Below are 19,378 nucleotides of genomic sequence, written 5' to 3' on the forward strand. Positions count from 1 at the left end.
TGTCCAAACTGTTGGGCTGTGTGAGATATGAGAAAAAGATCACAGGGCGATGCTGGTCAGAGAGGTGTGTAAACTCAGACTAATTTGAAACCCTTAAATTTTGTTTCAATGGTCTCTGAAATAATTTTTTTTTAAATAAAATTCAAGTTGTGGGTTCAGAGGAATTTATGGATATTTATGTTGTCAAAGCAAAATATTTCCTGAGCATGTAAGCAAACTTTTAAATTGTTGCCTACTGAGTTTCTTGAAAAGCTACTCAAATTATGTGCAGAACTCAGCAAAAAGGGGTTTTATAAAGAGCCACTCCTGGACATTACCCATAAAAACACAGGGCTTTAGCCACACTGCAATAAATATGACTGTTATAGAATGTTACTTCATTTGAATAAATTATCAATAAGGAAGAGTAAGCTCCGTGTTAATTAAACCCCCATACACTGCAAAACTAACATTGTAAATAAGCCAGAGCTGTCAGTCTCCACCGCTTCTGGCCACGTGTCTGCATATCCAACCCAAATTTCCGCTTTTAGACCGTTCAATAGCTCTAAAAACAGAAATTGAATGGATGAATCGAGGGTTTACATTTCAAGGGTCTTATTTCATAATTTCAGGTTTACTACATGTTCACCAGGCCTGACATCTTTAAAGTTCTGACTTTTTTTTTTTAAGGCAAATTAAAATATACTTTTGGTAGCTTGAGGCGCTCCAAGATTTCCTGCTGGATGATCACACCGACTTTGGGCTTTGCTTCTTCAGTCATCAAACCATGAAGAACGTCGAGCAACTTGGATTCTGTGCCTTTTGACCTTTCCTCGGGCATCTTGATTTCCAACAAGAAATGTGAGGCCCCAGGCGTGACTGACGCTCCTGGTGTTACTAGCTCATATCCCTGTTGGAAAGATATTTTTGTTGCTTGTGCACATTTTTCCAAACACTTCGTCCTTCCACTTAACTTTCTGTTAATAACCTTGTTTGTTGCACTCATTTGTCAGGTAACCTGTGTGGTTCATATTCCCTATGATGTGTAGACCATAACATTACATTTCCTGTATTAAAGTGGTCTAATTGTTTTGGCCTTCAAATTAAGAAACTTTTTTTTCCCCCTGGAAACCCTGATTCAGGCCTTTCGATAACTAAGCTCTAGTCATGAAAATTGACTGAAATGATGTCTTAAAATGTCCTTCTGCATGTATTGGTGAGTTTCACTTTCGCAACTGAAAAAGTAAAATATTGAGATGAACCTGTATAATTCAATATTTATTGTCTTCTTTCACCAATTTCTCTTGCACTGGAAATGTTTTTGTTGAATCATTATGGATCTTGCAATTTAGTGAGATGTAGCTGTACACACCTGAACAAAATATGTTACAAGAAATCGTATTTAAATCCATTTACTTGCAATCCAAAAAACAAAACAAACAGAAGCATTCAGATTCAGTCCATCGTTGATCCCAGCTGCAGTTAGAGAGCGACCCGCCACAAAGCTGCTCGGTTTATGCTAAGTTTGCAACATTCAGGAATTAACTGCAAGGCTTATTGCTGGCACAATCCTAGATTTTCCTAACGTTTAAAGTATTAGAGTACAAATGATTCACGTAAAACAAACTGGCAGTATAAAAATAGATTTAACACAATATATACAGATTTAAAACAAAAGAAGACGCTATCAGTGTGAGGTTTAGCTGGGCAAGAAAACCTAAACATGAAACAAACAACAAATGCTTAAAGGTTGATAGCCATGTTGACTTTTTTTTAATTTATATATGTCAGTATCTCACTCTGGTTCCATACAAATCTTTTTATGAAAGATTAACACGTCCTGCTGGCATATCAGTTATGTTGGTGTTTTATACTTTGTTTTTATTAAATTTGTAAGTGAATAAAGCCTTTCGTGTTTATGATTTAAATGGAAGTACGTACTGCACATACGCAGCTGGGGTTAAAACAAGAAAGTAGCTAACGGCTATTAGCATCTCCATTCTAAATAATAAAGAATGTTCCAAGATCCAGTGAAAAAAGCGTAAAAAAATATGATTCCAAGAGGGAAAAGACTGGAATGTCGCTGGGAATACAGCCTGAATGTTGTTGTTCACTGAAGCGGACGATAACCCTGCCAATCGCTCAGATGTGACTGCAGAGTTGACTGTTCTGATATGAGGCTCTTAAAGTTGCTGTAGATGGGTGTATTTTTTTAAGCAAACCGGCATTATAATAATTCTGTGATACTGCCACTAGATGGCGCCATATCTGTTTCTATTTGTTAATCGCCCAGTGCTGGGGTTATTTTTATCCACAAAAATGGACCATCAAGACATTATCAAGATGGAGGCTTGGTGTATATAACCAAACAGTGTTTGGTCTTTTTTATAAGCATATTACGTGGGCTGGTTGATAATTCAATAACGATACATATCGATAAGACGTGATTCAATAGAAACAAAACAGGGGTCAATAAAAAGTTAAATAAAAGTGCATTCTATCCTATCATGTAGGTTAATACTACAGTTATTACATCCTCCCAACAAATCCCAAACGCAGACCCAGGAACGCTCCATCAGAATTTAGAGAGTTGTTTTTTGTTTTTTTTTAAAGACTTACAGTTTTGGTATAAGGTTGGTTGAATAAAGGTCTGTGTTTGAATCCATCTATTTAAAAATAGGTCATTAAGCGACAGCATAAAATGGTCAGGGTCTCACATTAAATGTATGTTTTGAATTTATCTGATAATTATGAATCTCGATTAAAATTTCTATTTTACCAATATGCTTTTCCTATATCGGTCAGCCCTACTATATACCCTTAAGTTGGTCTACAATCTTCAAATCCAAGTGTATAGACCACAATGTTATGTAAATTAAAAGATGCTAAAGTGAAGGAAAAGGTGTTCACAAACCCAACAGAAGTCTTCAAGCTAATCCATGTTTTGAACGTCTAAGCAGGAGAAACTGGAAGGATTTACTCAGAAAGAGCGACTAACAACAATGGATGCTCCAAATCTAGACAAGTCAAAAGAATAAAAAAAAACCAAATGCTTAAAATCGGCAATGAAAGAGAAAATCAAGAGTCAACAGTGATAAAGATGGGCGGTATTTAACTGTGCGGGGCAGAAGAGAAGAAGGGGCATCTCATTATTTAGGAAACATTCAGCAGAACCAGCTTTGCTTTGGTTCTTTAGGAGCAAACAGCTGATTAGCCCAAACATGCCTGAAGCTCAGGTGCACTTAAAAAAAAAAAAAAAAAAAAAAAAACAAGAACATTTTAAATCGATTCTGGCATCTGTAAATGTGTACACCTTTAAATAAAAACTTAAATCCCCGAGATTCCTTTGAGTCCACGCACAGGTTCATCGCAAGTCCAGAAGTTTAGCATTGTTCCTAATCCAGGGTCGGCTGGAAGACCGTAATTCTGCTGAGATGATTTTCCAGGTCGTATGCAGCTTTTCAAGCCAGTCATGTGGAGCCTGAGCCGTTGACAAGTTGCTCCAGCATCTCGTCGATGACGTTGCATTCGTAGTTCACCTGCGCCAGGTCCAGCTCCGGCATGCGGGAGGCCAGGAGGCGGGCGACGTTCTGCCGGAGCTCTATCAAGCTGCAAAGGCGGTGGGACAGAGAGACACGGGACAACAGTGAGCCGCTGAGGTTAAAATCCCTGCTGTGGTGGGGCTGCTGGAACATATTCGTTAAAACATATTAGTGATTTGTCTGCAGTCGTACCTTGTGCGAGCGTCTGGGTTTGTGCCAGAGGTGGAGGATCCTGCTGCAGATTGTGCTTCTTCTCTTTGGTGCTGCAAGCTCAACTTGAGCTCCTCGCACCGGGCTGCCAAGTTTGACTTCTCCTCCTCCAGATTAACCAGCTGTTGATGGAGAGAAAAACGGAGAATCAGCGAGTCTAGCAGAGATGAAAAAAAAAAAACGTTCAGACAAAATATCTGAACTAGGAAGTTGACGCTTCGGTTTTGTAAATCTAGAGAGATTTTCTACTCCTACATGTTGAGCAAGCCTTATTTCTCCCTGTCCTCTCTGTAATCAGATAAACTCTAAAGAAAATAGAGTAAATACCATGTTACTGCTGCACACAAGTTTACAAAATACAATGTTTATTCTAATAGAGCTGCACAATATGTCCGATCAGCGTGACCGTCAAAAGTATTCACTCTGAATATATCACTGAGGGTAGGGTAGCGCATCTAAAGTTTCTAATTTTAAATAGAATTTTCTGAAATAGATAATATTTTCAATGACTCAGATTTATTGAGATGCAATTTTTTTTTTAATAGTTTTTTTCTTCTTTTCGTAGCAATGTTGCAACCAGATAATAGGCAAGAAAAAAAGACATTGTATCCTTATTTGGACGCTTATGGGCATGTCAACACTGATGATTTGTTTATTGAAGCCCAGCTTTTCTCATGGCTTTATCGGGGAGTTACGATAACGTGCGTATTCTAAAAAATAATATAATTGTAAACCAGCAGTTGGAGCCCAAAGATGGCATACTGACCTGCAAGCGCAGTTCATCCCTCTCCTTGTTCCTCTCATCTAGTGCGCGCACCAGACATTCGACTTGAAGCAACATCTCCTCAACGTCCTTGTCCTCATCTTGGCCTCTGCTGAGAGTCGTCGTGCTCTTGGTAGCGGCCAATAAAGTCTCCTTGTCCTTTAATAAATCCTTGATTTCCTGTTTGGCCTTCTCAAACAGACCCTTGTAGTCCCCCTGACCCTCGGTCTGGCAGGCCTGGTGTGAGCTCTCCTTCTTCACGTTGGCCTGAGACACTTCCTGCAGTCTGTCCTGCATGTCCCTCAGCTTGGAGGTGAGCGTTTCAACCTGCTCCTTTAAGCGGTCCCTCTCCTGAGCCGTGTCATCCATCAGCTCCAGGAGCTTATCTTGTTGTTTCTGCACTTCAGCCATATCGGAGGGCTGCTGAAGAGACGCAGAAGGACCAGCGCCTTCATCGCTGTCCGTGGTGTCTGCTACTCCGTTGTGCGGGGCCTGCTCTCCGCGGTTCTCGTCCTCCGCGCTGCTCTCCTGCTTAACCTCCCTGTCTTTGAGCAGCTTTGGGTCGGGACCTTTCCCAGCGGCTGCACCGTCTTTCTGACTCTGACTCTCCTTCTCCTGCTTCACTCCAGGCGCAGCCGTCTGGGTGGTGGCGCTGGCCACTCCCGGAGGCAGAGAGGGCGCGGCCGAAGCCGAGTCTTCAGCCGCGGCGTCGGCGGTCTCGTCCACGGCGGCGTCGTCGCAGCACTCCAGCAGCACGGTGATTTGGTTCTCGTCCTCCTTCTCCTCTTGCTTCACTTTACGTAAACCGCCGGCGGGCTTTTTGGGCTTGGGCGTACTCTCAGTTTCCAAGATGACGAGGTCGTCGTCGGTGTCTTCGGTCTCGCTGCTGTCGGTGGACAACGATACGGGGCTGAGGTTTCCCGCCGGGGGCGTGTTGGAGGGGCTCGCCTGGAGTCCGTTCATCCGGGGTCTCTTGGCGACGCTCGGTGGCGTGGCAACCTGGGCTCTTTTCGGCCTGCGGAGCAAAAACAGCAGGGTCTTCATGTCCGCTCACTGCTGTGAAACTTAGATGTTCAGTGTCCGGAAAAAGTATTCCCAACCCTTTACCTTTCCCACATTTCGTCCACTTTTAAGTATTTTAGGGATTTTGTCTAACAGACCGACTCAGAGTAGGGCATAACTGTGAAGAGGACGAATCCAATGGCTCATGTTTCAAATCTAAGTGGGACACACGTGTGTAGTTAGCTCCACTGAACCAGCACTTTGCGGTCGAACCACTTTTCACTGCAACTACAGCAGCAATTCAAGCACGGTCAGCTTTTTTAAAAATCTGGATGCTCCAATTTCTGCCCATTTTGCTTTACCACTAAAGCTAAACCTCAGTAAGATTGGATGGATTGAGTATTTTAGGTGTTATCACAGATTTAGGATGAACACAGGTACGTGTTTTATTGACTGAGCTATATAATACACTGGAGTGCTGATTTTGCCAGAAAACTGAAGTCACTGGCCGCCATCTTGCTACTCCCTAGTCTCACAGAATCCCATAGGATTTGGTTGCAACAACAAGCAGTTTTCTGGCTGTGAAAATGTTTCACAGGTAATTCTACAGTCAGTGGATGTACTAACACTATCAACTACTAGGAAATTAGGTGCTGAAATATTTTACATGTTATTCATATTATATATATATATATATATATATATATATATATATATATATATATATATATATATATATATATATATATATATATGTTTTTGTATATTGTTATTTATATATTTCTAAATGTTGTAAATATATATTTAAATGAATAAAATGCTAAATATTTCAGCACATGTCTTTCTCAGTGCTTGATAGTTTTAGAACATAACATAAAAGTATATGGCTTTTGACATTTTAAAAGTTGTAAGCCCCCCCTGAACATGAGAAAATTATCGTTATTCGATGCTGTAGCACACATATTCCCTAGTTACTGGAGGGAAATAGGGAGTACCAATATGGCGGCTGGTTGCTTCAAAGCGACTCGTTCTAACAGCGGGCGATTAGCACTCCAGTGTATTATATAGCTCAGTGGTTTTATTCTGTCTCTGGCTGTATGTTTAGAAAATTAACCTCCATGTTGGTCTCAGCTGCTTTACTACCCTAGTTTTCCCGTTAATAAGCTTCAGCCACCATCCACGTCCCGGCAATAGAAAAGCATCCCCTCAGCATCATGCTTCCCACACATTTTCCCCAGGTTTGCCGTGATCTGTAGCAAACTTTCTTGCAGCTCTTTCAGGGGAAAAACATGTTTTTTCAAGCACATTTCAAACAGCTGTCGTGTGAACAGATTTCTTTCCACCGGAGATGTGGATCTCTGCAGCTCATCCAGAGTAACCATGGGCCTCTTGGCTGATTGCATGAGGTACGCTAACATTTCTCAGCCTCTAAGTTTAGGTGACCTGCCATAACTTGGTCGGTTACAGTTGTACCAAACTCTCTTTGAACACTTGCAGAAGATGGCCTGAATGGTGCCTTACAAGAAATCTAAAGCTTGCTATATTGTTTAACAATCTGACCTTACTTTACACTTTCCTGCATCTTTATCCATGTCCTGTCTGCTGTGTTCTTTGGTCTTCATGATTTGTCCTCTAATAAAGCCCAGAGGCATTCACAGAACAGCTGGATTTATACAGAGATTAAATAACAGGTGGACTTTTCAAAGTAGCTGCTTGCTTAGGGGCATAAGAGTAAAAAGGGGTTGAATACTGATACAAAGCCTAATTATGCATTACACTGTGCTGGTCTGTTACGGTACGTAAAATCCCAATAAAATATCCTCAGATTTGAGGCTGTGATGTCGTGAAATGTGAAAGAGAAGCTTAAAGCGTGTCGATGCATTTTTACAGCGTTTTCTCCTCACAAATGTGTGATATCATACCTGATGGACGCTGCTGAGAGCGAGCACACGCTGGTGATCACTGGAAAACTGCTGGCTACAGAGGAGGGAAGAAGGATCAATCTCAAGCTCCTGTTTTTCCTCTAGATCACAGAAAAAAAAATGATTTCCTTACCTGGTTTTGAAATGTTTGACGACTCCGGCGAAGCGGATTCAGATTTAACTGCAACCCCGTGTAATGACTTGCTCCTCGGGGTAGAAGGAGACTGCACAGAGGACGTTGATATTTTAGATCAATACATTTCTGAAACCACAACAAGTGTTTGTGCACCTGACTGGCATAGATTTAAAACTTAATCACACAAAGTATAAAAGGACAAAGGAAAAACCTGCTTGAAACAACTTCCTGTATTCTATACATCAGGATTTAAATATGAAATAATTGTGGAAGATTTTTTTTACACTTACTGTGCCACTAAAAACATGTTTTTGTTGTAATAAAAATAAATTGTAATTTTACAGCGGTCTACTTAACAGTCCTGTTTTCTTTACTGTTGTCACCTTTTTCCCTCATACAGAACCAAGCACTTTACATTTTTGGCATGTGTTTTACGACAAACAGAAAATACACAATTTTCCAAGTGCATTGTATATCCATGGTGGATGATAATTTGGTTGGGAAAAATCACAAGTGATTCAACAATTACAGCCATAAGTGAGTAGACAACCCTGCATGTCATTTTCAGCAACTATGAAAATGACATGCAGGTCATCTGCGCCTCCTTCTCCATTTTTCCCCGTCGTCTCTCTCCCCCTCTCTGGGTCACATGACCCTCAGTTCCTTACTTTTTGCTCTCTCTCTCTTGGTCATCTGTTCTGCTGTCTTACTCTTTAACTTGATATAAAAACTGCTTAATTAATGATCTGATTATTGAGCCGATGTGACAAGTGAATTTCTCCACTGTGAGATCAATAAAGTCCATCTTATCTTATCAAACGTCTCACTAAGAAGTTGTGAAGCATTGTGTAAGATAACTGGGTTACGTCACAAGTTTACTTCACCGCACCACTGTGCCAAACGGTGCCCGGCGGTGTGGGTGCAGATTATTCCCTTGTGTTCTCTTTTCTCACTGTTAGAAAATCCACTTGGTTTAACTAATAATCAGCAGTCCTAATAAAAGGACTTAACTAAAAACAATGACAGGTGAAAGTGTGTTTTCAGCACCACAGCGGCGATGAGAGAAGCTATTTCCACTCCTCTATATGGAAAATGAGCCCCGTCATATTTATGAGAGCCGCATTAAGATGTGTGTGTGTGTGTTTTTAAGGGTGCCTGGAAAAGGAATAATTGTATTTCAATGCAGTTCAATGAGGAGAATGGATTCAACATATGAATAATTCCAGTTAAGAGCTCCATCACAGAATTACTTAAATTATAAAGTAGAAGTATCACCAGACTCTCAGAGTCTTGAAACATTGGACCTTAAATAATTTACAATTTTCTTAAGAGTGGCCCATTTTATAAATGATTTAGAATCAAACTAATTTGAACATGTTGTAGTAGTTCTTTGCCTTGGCTGGAAAAATTTACAACAATTTGACTTGGTTTTACATTTTTTTGTTAGTAGTTAAAGTGAGGGATAAAGAGCAAGTTTACAATTGATGGACATAAACCATTTTGCTGGAGTGTATAATTATGCTTTTTGTGATATTTAGGAAAAAACAAACACTTTTCTGCTCATTCCCTTTTACAAAAAGGAATGAGCAGAGAACCTCAGAAAAACTATTTTCATTCTGGGTCAAACAAATGCTTTTTTCCCCTCATCTACAAAAATAACCTTTTTAAATTTTACACTCTAATCAAAGCAAAAAGGAAACTGGTATAAAGTTGATGTTCTTAAATCTTAAGTCAAATGGGCAACACTACACCCATCTCAAGTCCACTCTTATCTGTTTTGCATACAGTAACCATCCCTCCCACTTAATTTTGAATGTGTCCATTTCCATTCGAAGAGACAAGGCCAGCTTCTCCGTGTTGTAAATACTGAACATTAATTAAATCCAATCTACCCCTTTAGGTACTATAATACTTCACCATCTGATGGTAATTGAATTTTTGCAGTATTATTCTGGGGGAAAAAAAACTTTTCCCTTGGTAGTTGCAGAGGTCTACATTTAGTTCTCAGATAACTCCTCGCCAAACAAATCTAGAAAACATTTTGTCACATTCATTAAACTCCTTCTCTGTCCCTTCAACTTATATACATCAATTGATGGAGAACATTAATTTGAACTATTTCTACTCCTGATGCTTAAGACTGGAATTATACCCCCTTTCCCCAAATTTGCTTTTATCCCAGGTATTAAATTATAGTGAGACTTCAATCGCTCCAAGTCCTGGCTCAGTGTAATACCTAAATATTTTAATATCATGGCTTGGTTTATAATCCAAAGTAATAACCTTGGTTTTGTAACCAGACAGCTTACCAAAATTGGCAAACGCGGAGATGAGTGTAGGCAATAATGTATCAAGTTGTTCAAGATAAATCACAATATCATCTGTGAACAAACGTATTTTCTGCTCTTCCCCTAAAACATCTAGACCGTTCACATCATTTTGTTGTTTTACCCGCTGGCTTAAGGGCTCCAGGAAATTGGCAAAGAGTAAAGAACTGACTGAGCATCCTTTGCTACAGCCTTGTTTTAAAGAAACTGTATTTGATAAACTTCCATTGACATTGATTCTAGCTGTAGCTTGTATTGATTCAACACAAATTTCTTGGAAATCCAATTTTTTTTCTTCATATCCCTATACAAAAATTCCCATCGAAATGAATCAAAGGCCTTTTCTGCATCCATCCTAATTATTAGTGTTTCTGTTTCTCTATTGGATATATCTCACATAATGCAACTAAACAACAAAAGCCTGAGAAAGTCATACTTCAAATGCATAGTCAATATTAAACCATAAATCTAATGCATTAGAAGGATGTACCGCTTGGTGAAGCTGCCGGGTCAGCTTATTGTGCTGACGTTTGTAAGCTTCGGTCTCTCTCACTATGGAATCCAAATTCAAACGGTGCTCTTCATCGTTCCTTATGCCCAGATAACCCTAGGAAAGAAACAATTAATGTTAAACACACCGTTACAAACCGGTGGGGAAATTTCTTATTTACAGAATGTACCTTTCTTACCTGCTGTAGTTTCTGTTCCTGTTTCTTTTTGTTCTCCCTCTCTCTGTTTTAAAGAAAGCATTGAAGAAAAGATTTGCACATGTTGGTGGTTGTGTTAAACGGATTCAAAGGTCAGGGCTGGTATTATGAACAGACATGGGAGACACTAAGTACAGCCGCTTTTAGTTGTAAGGTTTTAATGTATCAGGACAAAATAAAATTATCAGGTCTACACCCACTTCCAAAAATTTACCGTATTTTTTAGATTATAAGGCACACTTAAAATCCTAAAATTCTCTCAAAAATTGATGGTGCGCCTCATAATCTGGTGCACCTTATATATGATTACCGTACTTCTCACTGCAAAAACAGAACTAAAAATAAGAAAAATCTACTTGAAAAGAGTGCGTTTGTCCTTGATTTGAGCACATAAATAAGATGATCCGTCAATGGAATAAGATTTTGGCACTTAAAATTGGAACAACTCATCTCTATCATCTTATTTCAAGCACAGTCTATCTAATTATCTTATTTTAGGGGTCAAAATACTTGTTCCATTGGCAGATAATCTTATTTACCTGCTCAAATCAAGGACAAACGCACTAATTTCAAGAAGTTTTCACTTATTTTTAGTTCTGTTTTTGCAGTGAGCTGCTTACTGACCAATTTCATGTGGTACAATGCGCTCAAAAATCTGTTAAAATGAGTACGACTTTGGTAAGTAACAAAGCCGCTCCGCTCAATGGATATTTGGAGCATTACGGTACACTGTGTCACTACATGATCAGACCCCTGAGCTGTCTACAAGACTGCCTGACTGTAATGTCTAAACTAGAAGTGCATTTGTGTAAGGGAGTACACGCTAGCAACAATAACCAAAGTACATTAATTCAATATAAAAGTTATGTTTACGGTATTTTGGCCTTATGTTAGACACAGGGCAATGTAGTGCAACTACTCTGTCCTCCCAACAGAGAGGGACAGCTCTTCCTCTCAGGAGAGAGCAGTGTAAGGTGACCAGATTTGATTTCTCTAATGAAAACCGGGGACGTCTCTGATTTTGTTAAGCATAGAATCTCTACCTGGGGGTAAGTTTGTTTTGTCTGAACTGAAACGGCAACGGGGCGGGGATCCGGTCTGACAAAATGAAGCAGGCTTATAAAAAAATCTCAGGAAACTTTCTCCTCCTGGCAACTTTTCAAAATGGGATACAGCAGTCAAAAAGGTGTGTGACATCTGAATAAGAACTCTGACATGTTTTACTGCAATTTCTCTGAGCATTTTACTGCTGACCATGGGTACAAGTTGCAGCACTACATGTAAAGAATATTTACTCACTGTAGTTTGTAAGTCTTCCGGTACGATGGCTGATCATCATCAGAGTCCTCTGGCTCTTCTTCTACCTTGCAGCTCCTATAGGGTTAAAACAGGGAGAGAAAGTCCTTGTTTAGATCAAACTTTTAGGTAATGGAGGAAAAAAATGATGACATTGTTGATATAACTTTGTGATGCTTTAATTATTTTACAAATATGGAATTTCACTTTCCCATAGAATGGAAAAATAAACAGGTTTTGGAGACTAACATTTCCAACAACATTGAACTGTTTCTAAAGAATCTTTGTTTGACAAGACTATTCGACTATTTTTGTAGTTTTGAATCCGGGACATTTGCAACTGGACACACGGTGGACTCCTGGGAGGAAGATCGTGCGTTTGTCAATTTTGCTGGTCGAGGATGTTGAAGATGTATTGAAAATTGGATTTAAGGTGACATAAATCCTGGATGTTATGTAAACTTGACGCTCTGTGACCTGGAACAGAAAGCTACTGAGCTGCCTGATAACGTTCCATCACTATCAATGAATATGACTGCAAGGGCCATCTGCCACAGCTCACAGACCTATACTAACACACACACACACACAATTACACTAAAATACACATGCACACACTTCGCCTTTACTGTGCTTTTTCTCTACTCTGCCGGTTTCAATTTTAGCTTCAGTGTCAGAAAGACCAGATCAGAGACCTGTAGCTTTAAGGATTTTGTTTATGAATATAAACAATTAAGCTTTAAAATGTAAGTGATGAAGCTTGTTCCAGTGAAACAATGAAACAACAGAAGTTATTCTGGTGGTAGCTTTAGAAAAGTTGGACAAAATTACTTTAGATAGGAAACCCCAAAGGATTTACCTAGTTTATTTCTTATGAATAGAAAATTAATTATGGTAATGTTATATTTTCTATATGTTTGTTAATGTATGAAAGAAGCAAGCTTATTCCTCTGTTAATGAAATGTTTTTCTCTTCCTATGTAATATATCCCTGTGTAATGTTTCTTCTGTTCATGCACAGCACTTTGAATTGCCTTGTTACTGAAAAGTGCTTAATAAATAAACTCGCCTTGCCTTGAGCATAATAAAATCTAATTCTGAACTTTTCCTGACCCTTCAAGACTGCATATCATCAGCAGGAGTGCTTAATCATTGTAGAAAATTTGGGAAGAAATCCAGAAGAGTCTAAATTCATGAACTTCTACTATTTTTAAGTAATAAAACATATTCTTCCAAGATGGCGCTGCGCAGGCAGCAGCCAGTCACATCGGCGGTATCCCTTCTTTCCCTACTTTCTCCTTTTTATTGTGTTTTCTGGATTGCATGTATATTTTTGAATACCGCATCGGGTATTCTGAGCCTAGATGCCCTGAAGAAACCAACTTTTGGGACTCTATTGATTATATTTTTGTTACTTTCGGCACATTTCGATGCCGCGAGTGGAGATCCCTTTGTCCGCAACTCCGAGCGTCCCTTGATCTACACGAGGAACCAGCTTCTCGGACTACGTGACTCCTCGCGCTGCGGCCCCGTTCATCACCACGCTGAGAAACTATACATCCCCGCAGAAATACGGAGGAGGCGGAGAGGATGTCGGGGCGGGAGGACGAAGCGGAGGAAAGGTTATTTACCATCGGTTGTCACGGGAAACGTTAGATCTTTACGGAACAAGATGGAGGAACTCACAGCACTAACCCGTTTCCAGAGTAAGTACAGAGACGCTAGCATTATGTGCTTCACGGAGACGTGGTTAGATGGATCTGTCCCGGACTCAGTGATCTCCACGGACGGCTTTAAAACTTATCCGCGCGGACAGAACTTTTGCGGGGAGCGGAAAAAGGAGAGGGGGAGGGCTGGCGGTGTTTGTGAATGAGAGGTGGTGTAACGCGGCGCATGTTCACGTGAAGCAGCAGATATGCTGCTCGGATGTTGAACTTCTCGCAGTGAGCTTAAGACCTTATTACTTGCCGAGAGAGTTCGGCCACGTGATCATGCTCTGTGTTTACATCCCTCCCTCCGCGGACGCCGCCGCCGCGTGTGAGCGGATCCACGCCGCTGTAAACAATCTGCAAACACAGCACCCCCGCGCTCTCCTGCTGATCACAGGGGATTTCAACCATGCCTCTCTCCGTTCCACCCTCCCCACGCTCACCCAGTACGTCACGTGTAAAACAAGGGACAATAAAACGCTGGACCTTTTTTATGCTAACGTTAAGGACGCTTACACCTCCGCCCCCCTCCCCCCTCTGGGACGCTCAGACCACAACCTCGTCTATCTGCTCCCCCATTACATTCCACTGGTGAGGAGACAAAAGGCACAGAAGAAGTCAGTGAAAGTTTGGTCAGACGAAGCCAGTGAGAGACTGAAGGACTGTTTCAGAACCACAGACTGGAGCATGTTCCAAAGCTCTCATGGAGATGACATCAACAGCCTGACTGAATGCATCACTGACTACATGAACTTCTGTGTGGAGAGCATTGTGCCTACACGACGGCTACGATGCTTTCCAAACAACCCCCGCTGGGTGACCCCTGAGCTGAAAGTCCTCCTGAACCAGAAGAAGAGGGCTTTCTACTCAGGGGACAGAGAGGAGCAGCGTAGAGTCCAGCGGGAGCTCCAGTGGAAGATCAGGGCAGCAAAGAAGGACTATGGGAAGAAGATGGAGGAGCAGCTGGCACAGAACAACGTCAGGGATGTGTGGAGAGGTCTGAACAACATCTCCGGCTTCGGGCAGAGGACCAGCAGGGCTGCAGATGGAGACACCAAGACTGCAGATGAGTTGAACTCATTCTTCACTCGGTTCGACTCCCCCCACACTGGCCCCCTCCTTGCCCTCAACTCTCCACATGTCTCCAACCACCAGCGCTCCAGAGACCTACCATCCCCCCCACCGCCACTCCGATCAACGACTGACCCATCCACACCTTCAGCCCTACCTTCCTCCCCCCTCACAGTCACACCAATGCAGGTGAGGGGACAGCTGACGAGGCTGAAACAAAGGAAAGCCTCAGGACCGGACGGCATCCCCCCCAGGCTGCTGAGGACCTGTGCAGATGAGCTCTGTGAGGTCCTCAGCTACATCTACAACCTGAGCCTCAGCCTGGGGGTGGTGCCCACCCTGTGGAAGACCTCCTGTGTGGTACCGGTTCCCAAAACGCCGCACGCCAGGGAACCGGCCGACTTCAGACCAGTCTCCCTGACCTCCCACCTGATGAAGACCATGGAGCGCCTCATCCTAGCTCACCTGCGCACTGTGGTGAGCCCCACCCTGGACCCGCTGCAGTTTGCCTACCAGCCCAACATCGGAGTAGAGGATGCCATCATCTACCTGCTGCAGCGGGCGCTAACCCACCTGGAGACCACCGGGAGCGCTGTGAGAGTCATGTTCTTTGACTTCTCCAGCGCTTTCAACACCATCAGACCGGTGCTGCTGAGGGGGAAGCTGGAGGACGCTAGGGTGGACAAACATCTGGCTGACTGGACCATGGACTACCTCACTGACCTCCCTCAGTACGTGCGGCTGCACGGCTGTCAGTCAGAGGTGGCGCTCTGCAGCACCGGGGCCCCCCAGGGCACCGTTCTATCTCCGTTTCTCTTCACCCTCTACACCTCGGACTTCACCTACAACACGGACAGCTGCCATCTCCAGAAGTTCTCTGATGACTCGGCCATTGTGGGCTGTGTGTCTGAGGGGAACGAGCTGGAGTACCGGTCGGTCATCATGGACTTTGTGGACTGGTGTGAGAAGAACCATCTGTGCTTAAACACCAGTAAGACCAAGGAGATGGTGATCGACTTCAGGAGAAGACCCCCACCTCACTCACCTGTGAACATCCAGGGGCAGGACATAGAAACTGTGGAGAGTTTCAAATACCTGGGTGTTCACGTCAACAATAAGCTGGACTGGACTCATAACACTGACGCTCTGTATAAGAAGGGCCAGAGCCGGCTCCACCTCCTGAGGAGACTGAGGTCCTTTGGAGTGAGCCAGCCTCTGCTAAAAACTTTCTATGACTCTGTGGTGGCCTCAGCCCTCCTCTACGCTGTCGTCTGCTGGGCTCCTGGCAGTGCAGAGCGGGACAGAAAGAGACTGAACAAGCTGGTGAGGAAGGCCACTTCTGTCCTGGGCTGCACTCTGGACTCTGTGGAGGAAGTAGCTGAGAGGAGGGTGTTGTCCAAGTTCACATCCATCATGGACAACACCTTCCACCCCCTGCACCAGACTGTAGAGGAGCTGAGCAGCTCCTTCAGTGCAAGACTTAGACATCCTGTCTGTAAGAAGGAGCGCTACCGCAGGTCATTTATTCCTGCTGCTATCAGATTTTACAATGCTGCACTGTAACTGCAACTGTGACCATAACTGTAATATTTAATGTGCAATAACCAAGGTGCAATAATCTATTTAATACACTGTCCTACAACCAGTGCAATAATCCTGATGTAGTGACTTCTGCTGCTATCATCACCTGAACATAAGTCAGCCCACATGTATGTATGTATGTACAAATGTATACAATGTATATATATATATATATATATATATATATATTAGGGCTGGGCAACGATTAAAATATTTAATCGCGATTAATCGCCCTGATTAATCGCGATTAATCGCATTGTATTTACAAACTCCAAGAATGAATTCAAAAGTAGTGTAAAGAGCACTTTTATTTTAATGTTCTGCTGCCATATGAACAAAAGTGTTGTAACATTTGTACCACTTATTTTATACTGGATATTTTCAACCCATCTATTGAATTTAGTGCACTAGTTGATCTTTTCTTCATAAGAGAACAAGCACTGCAGCCAAAATATGGCCTTTTTTGACCTGCTGTATATTAGCCAGTCCCTAAGCTTGATGTATCATGAAACTGTTGACCTTTTGGGTTTTGATTTTATTATTACAATTTAATAATAATAATAATAATAATAATAATAATAATAATAATAATAATAATAATAATAATAATAATAATAATGTTATGTTCAGTGTTTTTTCGCTAATCCACCTCTTATATATTTCAATCCTTATGTAATTTTGTCTGTGTTGTGTGCACCTGCCTGTTGCTTTAATCCTATAAATTTCCCCGTCGTGGGATAAAAAAAGGATTAACTAATGTTATCTTATCTTAAATAACACTTTTTAATATATGTACTGGGTTCTTTCAAGGTCTTAATTACATGTTATGTGTGGGCTCCAGTAACATCCATCCATCCATCCATCCATCCATCCACTGATCTACCTGGATGTTCCCTGGAGGACTGAAACACCTCAGTCAGAGACGTCTGTGGGTCTGTCGGGGCAGTGAGAGAAGTTTCTCTCCTCTCTCCGTTTCTGGGGCTCGACGTTTTCATGTTTTTTCCACGTGCTTAGATAAATTTGTTGTGTTTCCACTTAAATGAACCGGCTTTTTACAAAACATACAGCTTGATTTCATTTACGGTATTAAAATAAAGCCGAACGGTGCTACTTCCTCTGTTCATGTTTTTTCGCTGCTGCGTTCTCTCTCAGCTGTTTGTGTATTAAGTTTGTGTGAGAGCTGAGTGCGCGGGCCAGGCTGAGCCTGCGTGCTGATTGGCTGGCGCCGCTGAGCCATGTACGAGAGGGGAGGGGGAGCGAGAGAGTGCTGCCGTGAGACAGCGCGCTGCAGTCAGCGCGCGTGCTGACTGACACTGACTGAAAGCATGATGTGAGCAACATGCGTTAATGCGCGATAAAATAAATATCGCCGTTAATAGTCTAATGAATTAACGCGAAATTAACGCGTTAACTTGCCCAGCCCTAATATTAATATATATATATATATATATATATATATATATATATATATATATATATATATATATATATATATATATATATATATATATATATATATATATATATATATATATATAGACCACTAAGAATGTAAATGAGACATCATATGCCCATTCCTATTTCCTTTTTTGTATTTTTTTGGTATTCTTTCTGATCCATTGTATATATGAAGATTCACTGTATATAATTGAATGCACCTTCCCTACTCTGCACCTTCTTGTATGAGCTGATGTGACGAGTGAATTTCTCCATTGTGAGATCAATAAAGACTATCTTATCTTATCTTATATTTTGTTCATTTATACATGAGCATTTAAAGGTAGAGTCTGCGACTTTTCTGGAAGTTTCCCCAAGTCCCTTTTTAAATAACGGCACAAGAGCGTTCCTCTTCTTCTCATAATCTTGCAAGACAGTTTGCTTACGGCGACTGTCAGCCATGTTCGAAGTATACAGTGAGAGCAGCGGAGCTACAATGAACGGCTAACACCGAAGCTAACCGCTAAGCTAACTGGATACATGAAAACTAGAAGTGCGCATCCAGCAAGCACAAACTAGGACCGAGCATGCACACTGGCATTACGGGAGGGCGTCAGAATGATTGCCACATGAGACAATCAATAGATAAGTTGATTCCCCCAGAACTTGAGGGACAGAGGAGGTGAGGGCATGACAAATCCGTGCCCTACAGATTGAACGGCAGGAATTGGTGTTTACCGGCCTACAGCTCCCAGAGATCAAATTTTTTAACCCTTTTCGGAATACATAACGTATTTCACTATATTCAGGACAAAAAAAGTGTTTCTGAACAGGATTACCAACCACAGCTTTTAAACAAACCAGAAATGCTCTGTTACCTGAACTGTGGATCCGGGTTCAGATGGCAGAACCATTTGTCTGGCAGCTTGCTGACGTCGATCCCATCCGGAAGTTTGCGCCAGCGCAAACAGCTATCGCACTGCACCCAGTTCTGATCCGGACGCTTCCTAAAATGTCAATCAGGTTAAACAAATACCAATTATAACCCTTTACATGCGTCTCTTGACTGTGTACTAACATGGTATCCTCCACTGGTACGGTGCTGCTCGGGTCTTCCTTGGTCTTGTTGTAACGGATCTCGTTCCAGTACTCCTCCAGCTTAATACCCAAACTGTTTATGGTTTTTCTGTTTGAAGCAAAAAACAAAAGATCCACGTTGTGCTTTTGAGAGACAAAGAACATAAAATAATTTAGTAAATTCTTATATTAATACCAAGTGCACTGTTGATGTTATTACCTGTACTTGTCAGTCTCAATGAAGCTCTGTTTGTTGTGGGTGGGATCCAGGAAGTTACATTCGATGACGCCAATGACTCCAACACCTTTGATGTTTGCCTGTTGATTGAAAGGATTTCAAAGTACAGTTTAACCCAGATTGTATACATATGCTGGATATACAGACATTTTTCCTCAATATCTGAAATTCTATTAAAAAATTTCCTGTTTTAAGTCAGCAAGGATTAGCTATTTTGCAAATGCCAGAAAAATGAGAGAATGTTTTTTTAACCAATTTCAAATTCAGAAGTTTCCATACATTTCCACAGCATTTGGTAGTTGCTTTTAAATAAAAACAATATGACTTGAATCAGATATTTCCACAAGCTTCCTTTGGTGGAAATTAGGCCCATCCCTCCTGA

At 41.6% G+C, this 19,378-nt stretch overlaps 1 protein-coding gene across 1 annotated transcript in view; it reads right to left on the reverse strand.

Moving 5' to 3' along the window:
* Positions 1 to 2,635: 2,635 nt before the first annotated feature.
* morc3a (MORC family CW-type zinc finger 3a) overlaps positions 2,636 to 19,378 on the reverse strand; it is a 28,656-nt gene continuing 11,913 nt past the window's right edge. Inside the window, exons 9-19 of the mRNA XM_036139198.1 lie at positions 18,979 to 19,076; positions 18,760 to 18,867; positions 18,560 to 18,688; positions 11,888 to 11,962; positions 10,571 to 10,613; positions 10,372 to 10,488; positions 7,552 to 7,642; positions 7,419 to 7,473; positions 4,498 to 5,509; positions 3,714 to 3,853; positions 2,636 to 3,588 (exon numbers count right to left, since the gene is read on the reverse strand). Of these exons, the coding sequence (XP_035995091.1) occupies positions 3,450 to 3,588; positions 3,714 to 3,853; positions 4,498 to 5,509; positions 7,419 to 7,473; positions 7,552 to 7,642; positions 10,372 to 10,488; positions 10,571 to 10,613; positions 11,888 to 11,962; positions 18,560 to 18,688; positions 18,760 to 18,867; positions 18,979 to 19,076 (2,007 nt within the window). The 3' untranslated portion in view covers positions 2,636 to 3,449. The remainder of the gene's footprint in view (positions 3,589 to 3,713; positions 3,854 to 4,497; positions 5,510 to 7,418; positions 7,474 to 7,551; positions 7,643 to 10,371; positions 10,489 to 10,570; positions 10,614 to 11,887; positions 11,963 to 18,559; positions 18,689 to 18,759; positions 18,868 to 18,978; positions 19,077 to 19,378) is intronic.

Source organism: Fundulus heteroclitus, chromosome 7 (assembly GCF_011125445.2).
Source record: "Fundulus heteroclitus isolate FHET01 chromosome 7, MU-UCD_Fhet_4.1, whole genome shotgun sequence".
Classification (NCBI taxonomy): Eukaryota; Metazoa; Chordata; class Actinopteri; order Cyprinodontiformes; family Fundulidae; genus Fundulus; species Fundulus heteroclitus.